General features: G+C 40.8%; 1 protein-coding gene across 2 annotated transcripts in view; it reads left to right on the top strand.

Moving 5' to 3' along the window:
• The first annotated feature begins 339 nt into the window (after nucleotides 1-339).
• ar (androgen receptor) overlaps nucleotides 340-6000 on the top strand; it is a 209383-nt gene continuing 203722 nt past the window's right edge. The window contains exon 1 of one of the 2 annotated variants that reach the window (XM_060832444.1): nucleotides 340-3041. In XM_060832444.1, the coding sequence (XP_060688427.1) occupies nucleotides 1666-3041 (1376 nt within the window). In that variant the 5' untranslated portion in view covers nucleotides 340-1665. The remainder of the gene's footprint in view (nucleotides 3042-6000) is intronic. The other variant, XM_060832445.1, reaches the window with a different exon arrangement.

Below are 6000 nucleotides of genomic sequence, written 5' to 3'. Positions count from 1 at the left end.
AGATGACAGTGCCTAGGAGCACATTAAAAGTCAAGCCAGCTGAGGCGGTTGCCAGCGACCAGGCAGTGTAGGAGGACCCTTACTGACTTATTAGGTTTGTATGAATTAAATAATATGTAATATTTTGAACCATGTTTAAAATAATAGTAAATATGTAACAAGTCTATACCGCCTGGGGTGTGGAACATTACCACTGAATTTTAATATATTTTTCTGCGCTTATTTATAAATGTACTTGATTCTTTCACTCTCACTCTTGATTGACGCAGCGATTTTGGCCAAACCCCAAGGTCTCAAAACGTAGCGTCAACACTTCCAATTGCCAGATGCAGTCAGTAGCAGAGGGAAGAGGCGGACTGCACGCTGCACTGGTATCGCAATATGCAAACATCGATTTGACAAAATGGTTGCAATGTCATGACTAAAATCGGACATAGCAAAACCGGGGGGAAAAAAAACTATAAAAACTGAGTGCCGTGCGATATCGTGGAAGCAGGGAACAATTTATAATTCCAACGCAGCAAGTGAAATCAGACTGTTGGAGCCGTGCTGGATCACACAGTAGTGCAAAGCGGGACGGCAAAAAAAAGTTTGCGATTCTTTTGCAGTGCCAGTTCTGTGGGAGTTCGTTGGTGACTATACTTCACCTGTACTTTTAACAACAGGGCACAACCCAAACTGTACTTTGCATTGCGCTGGAAGTAAGTATTTGTGCAATTAACGATAAAGTGAACCACTCGATCAAAAAACAAGCGCTCGTTGTAACTGGAGGTCTGTTCCAATCACTATCTTTAGTGTCTCCTCCCCCCCCCCTGTTGGATGCCCAGTTCCCGATCCGCGACTCTCGTATTCCCGGGAATAATTTGTTTCTGTGCTCTTGTGCGGGCCAGCAGAGGAAACGACACACTTGTTGGAGAAGGCAAATCGCGTTGTCCGCTTCAAAAAATCCTGAACTGAAACTAATCAGCAGAAAGCGACTCTTGCCTTGGCGAGAACCTTGCTGGACATCCACACGGCGTTTCATCCGGTCGTCAGGAACAGCTTGGATTCCGGGATCGATTGGACAAAACAATAATACGTTTGTCGTATCGCGTCTGCAGGAATTGCAAGTGGGGGAAATCACAGTGCAATTGGAAAATTAGAAGCTACCTATCACTGAGTTCAGTGTATCTTAAAAAAAGTCGGGGGAAACCAGGCACGAGTATAATACGATTGCTGTGCAAAAATATATTGTCACGGATGCGAGAGAAATTAAGGCGGAGTTAATACATGGGATTCCACTGTATTTTTTTCCAACCTGAAATGAAAAGGTTTAGTCCATAATTTGTTCTATCGCCATGCTTGGAAAAAAGTAATGCACACAACTCCCAGCGGCTGCAATAAAACTGTGCACGTAGTCTCTCATATCTTTTCGTGAGCAACGAAAAACTAATTCAAGTAATTTGCAAGTGATGAAGAAAAATGAAACAACTAACGGGATACTGAGCACCTCCTCATTTTTTATTCTTGTTGTAAATGCACTGTGGAAGTCAACAGTCAAGACTTGTGTTTTAAGCAGCCCCCCTGAGCGAAAATAAAAATCCAGACTGTAGGAAATAATTTTGCACACTCCCCCCCTCCTCCTCCAAGTGCAGCCAGCCGCTGTCACTCCCACCTACACGGAGAATGGAGACCCAGAGCCTTTATGGGAATTACAGCGCGCAGCCCGGACTCGAAGCAGCGGGCATGCAGCGCCAGGGGGCGGCGTTCCAGAGCGTCTTCCACGCGGCGTGCGCGCGCGAGCACAGCCTGATGCGCGCCAGCGAGCCGCCGGCGGGGGCGAGCGCGCCCGACCCCCCCGCGGGAGGCGAGCGCTTCGGCCCCTTCTACGAAGCCGCGTGCCGCCAGGGCGCCGCCATCTTGGGCCAGCCGCGGGACGAGGTGGCGGTTGGCTGCGGCGGTTACGGCCACGCGCCGTTCGTCGTGCGGACTCTGTTCAGCAGCTCGGGCGTCTCGTGCCCCGAGCGGGAGAAGGGCAGGGAGTGCCGCTGCGACGGCCATGACTTCGAAGACCGCGAGCTGGTCAGGGACCTCTCCCCGGAGACGGAGTTCAGCGGCAGTTGCTCTTACTCCCTGACCAACGACACTGCCCGGGAGCTTTGCAAAGCCGTCTCGGTGTCCATGGGCCTCAACATCGACAACAATGAGCTGGGCGAACTGCATTCTTCCTTTGGCCCCAAGAGAGACTGCATGTTCTCCTTCTCTTCCAATAACAGTAACAGAGCAGTCAGCATCGATACTGCAGCGACAGCGCCCAGTGACGACCCATGCCCTGGCTCTCAAAATATGAGGCTAGCCAACAGACTGGAAACTGGGGACGAGCTTAGTCGAGGGGAACATAGGGAGTCAGAAAGCAGTGCATATTCCACAGAGTACGACATATCTCATTCAAGGAGGGAGTCTATTTGTAGAGGGTTAGTTGAAGACTCCACTGCAAATGAATGTATCACCAGGGCTCAAGAAGCTAAGTGCATTGGTGAAGAAAGTCAGGCAGCTGATTATGCTGATAAGGATCATAAGCAGTGCCACATTAACAGAGCGTTTCCAACTAACTGTGAACATGACCAATCTTCGTCTGAAGAAAACACCCTGTATAACCTGTCAAATAGAGTTGGCTTGAGAGATGCTGATAACTGTGACCTTAATAATGACAACCCATGCGATGGCCAGTTTGGTGTAGCAACAAACATTAAAATTAAAATAGAAGAACACAGCAGCATAGACAACCACAGAGCATTTTCTCCTCAGTGCAGATATATGGATTGCACAATGACGCCACTTTATGGGTCCACACCATCTTGGCGTTACATTGAAAAGGGGAGCTTTGAGAATGACTTTGGTGGTTCTCCTGAATATCCAAGTAATGATTTAGCAGTTCGGGATAACATTATTACATCTGATTCATGGTACTCAAGTGGACTGCTAGATAGAGGGCCACATCTAGCTTCAGGCCATGTTAAAAATGAAATGGAGAGTTGGATCGATGGATACTACAACATACGGTAAGTTGAAGACAATTGAATAATCCAGGTAGAGATTGCATATAATCGGATGCACAAATTGGCTAATTGGAAAAGCTGAAGAATGGATGTGAATTATAAAATTAATTATTGCAATTAACTATTATCTAGTATAATACAACTGGAATTTCTTGGGACTCCATAGTGACTACCATTTAAGAATATTTTTCATTATTTGATCTGCCAACTGTCTAAGCAATATTTATAAAATATCCTTTGGTGAGAACAATGCATGAAGTGCAATAAACCATGTCAAGTTTCTTAGTATACCTGGAGGCTAGCATGGGCATGTAACTCTGTTGGCAAGATATTCATAAAACAAAGAAATGTATTCCCATTCTCAGTTGCCATCTTGCTTTATCAAGGTACATGCTTTGAATGTGTCTGAAAATAGTAGTGGGGTTTGCTGATGGGTTGGTGCCTTGGTATATGTGAGATATTTTTCATACTGAACTGTACACAATCAGAATGTTTTTACATTTAGAAAATCTGTATCTAAATAGCCGATATGTCCAATAAAATTGAGGGCGGCTATACTGTAACTGGAACTTGATCACAATCCAGTTTCAAAAGAATGTCTTTTCATATGAAACTTTCCTAACTTTTTTTTGTAAAATAAGCAGCCAAGGTGCAAAGGTACAACATTTTGACAAGGATTTCAGGCATGACCATTATGTACTGCATTAAATTTGCTACAATGGTTTAGTTATAAATTTTATTCGTGTAATGCTATGGTTATAGATTCATGACAAAAACACAGCAAACTGAAAAGGTGTGATTGGGAGAATTTTTTATCAGAAGCCATGTGCTGCAAATTTGAAATGAAAACAGAAAATACTAGAAATGCTCAACAGATGTGGCTGCAGTGAAACAAGTTAATACTAATATTTTCGCACTGTGACCTATGCAGTTTGCTGGATCAATTTTTGTTTGGTTTTGGTTGTTGATTAAATGTGATACAGGCCATGAGGATGAAGGTTATTTGTTTCAGTTGCTTGAGTGGACGTCTCATTTTATTTCTAAACAGATCTAAATCCACAACATAGGAGTGGCTCACGGTTACATAAACTTAACCCAAAAACTAGCGCCTCTTTGCTCGTTTGTAATTTGAAATTAATTTTTGTTTAAATTTCAACAGATTTCAATTTCTATTTGTCTATTAGTTTTGCATTTGCCTTGCACGTAGCATATGGAAAAAGATCTGTTAACGGAGTGTGAAGCAAGCTGACGTGATTTTTAATGATTGTTTAAAAGTTTTCAAACGCTTGAGCACTATAAGACACGCTTTGAAATCTGCGAGAAAAGAATCCTATACACAGAAAAGGAACCAAATTAATTTTTTTAGGTCTTCATGATATGAACTTAGATTTGGAATTTTAAAGTTTGATTCTTACGCTCTGGGTTCATTTTTGAAACATTGATACAGAAAAGTAAACTGAGACTGAAAGGGATTGCTATGTTATTGAACTGACTTGGAATTAAATAAAATATTTAAGTAAGCATAATTAGCTATTTTTAGAAAATATATATATTCTTAACTCATTTCAGACACTTGTAGTAAGTACTTACACAAAATGGTGGGAGAAATCTTGCTGTTGTGTAAATTTATCTGGGAAACATCTCTTGAAAGGATAGCAGCTGGTTCAATTAGCAATTTTACTGGCTAAGTTGAAACAGGAAAGGAAATAAGAGTCAACTAACAAACTTTTTATGTAGTGAAACCATAAAAAAAGACTCAAATCTTCAAAGTCAGTTTGGTTGTATGAGATCCTGATGTTGCTAGGCCATTTCAAACTAAGAAGTGAGCTGACAGACTTGGTTAACATGCGTTGATCAAAAGCAACAGCAGTAATATGCTGTAGCTTAGTTTTGTATTTATGGAGAGACACTAAGATTCGGAGTCTTTCATTAAAGGGAAATTACCCACATCAGGGTGGAAAAAAACAGAAGAGCTTGAGATAGTCATATGAACATGACGAGTTAATTGAATTGTTGGATGACCCAGTAGATAAATGAACGTTGAGTATATGAACTTGAGGAAAATTTGCCAGATATCACATGAAAAATTGCCAAAGATATGGAATTATGGAAAGGGTAATAAAATGAATTAAAATTAGTTGGAAAGGAGAATACAAAACAGGGGTTGGGGGCTTTTGTTTTAGATTGTGAAATATAATTTCCAGCCAAAGTTCCATTCCAACATAACATTGGTTTACTGTCTGTAACAAGGATTTGAATATTGACCTGGGGAAATGGTGACATTTTTCACAAATAAAGAAACAGAAACTGGAGGTCATTCTTTAAAATATCGACAGGTATCAACAAAATTAAATGAACTAAAAGTTGGCTAATGAAATTTAATGCCAATAGAGAAAAAAAAAGTTGTTACACTCTGTATGGAAATAGGTTTGGTGTTGTGGCACAGCAGGCCGATTAAGAAGTACAGTTTCATAGGACATTGTAAACAGCACCTCACATTTGTAAGGCAGCAAAAATCCTAGTGGAACTTTAGATTTTGTTGAAGTGGTTTAGAATACAAAATCCAAAGGGTAAATATTATTCTAACTAAAATCATATAATATCTCAAGCCTAACTGCTGCACGCAGTTTATGTTCCATATTATAAAGAGATCGCAGAGTATCACTTAAGCTAAAGATGTCTTCGCTGTATTCAAGGATGATCAAGAAAGTCTGTTCCCCTCTTAACCATTGTCATCAAAACAGATTAACTAATTATTCATTGCAATTTATGAGAATGGACTGCATGTAAATTGTTTGTTATATTTGCATACAAAATAACCCATACAATAATTATTGGCATGGAAAGTATTTTGGGGTGTTTCTGAAAACTTAAATATTGTATAAATGTAAATCTTTTGTTCTTTATATTTGTTTGAACCACAATTCATGGCTACCTATTTTGAAGTAGAAAATTGTGTTTA

Source organism: Hemiscyllium ocellatum, chromosome 11, assembly GCF_020745735.1.
Source record: "Hemiscyllium ocellatum isolate sHemOce1 chromosome 11, sHemOce1.pat.X.cur, whole genome shotgun sequence".
Lineage (NCBI taxonomy): Eukaryota > Metazoa > Chordata > Chondrichthyes > Orectolobiformes > Hemiscylliidae > Hemiscyllium > Hemiscyllium ocellatum.
This window is presented reverse-complemented; position numbering and strand designations above follow the sequence as displayed.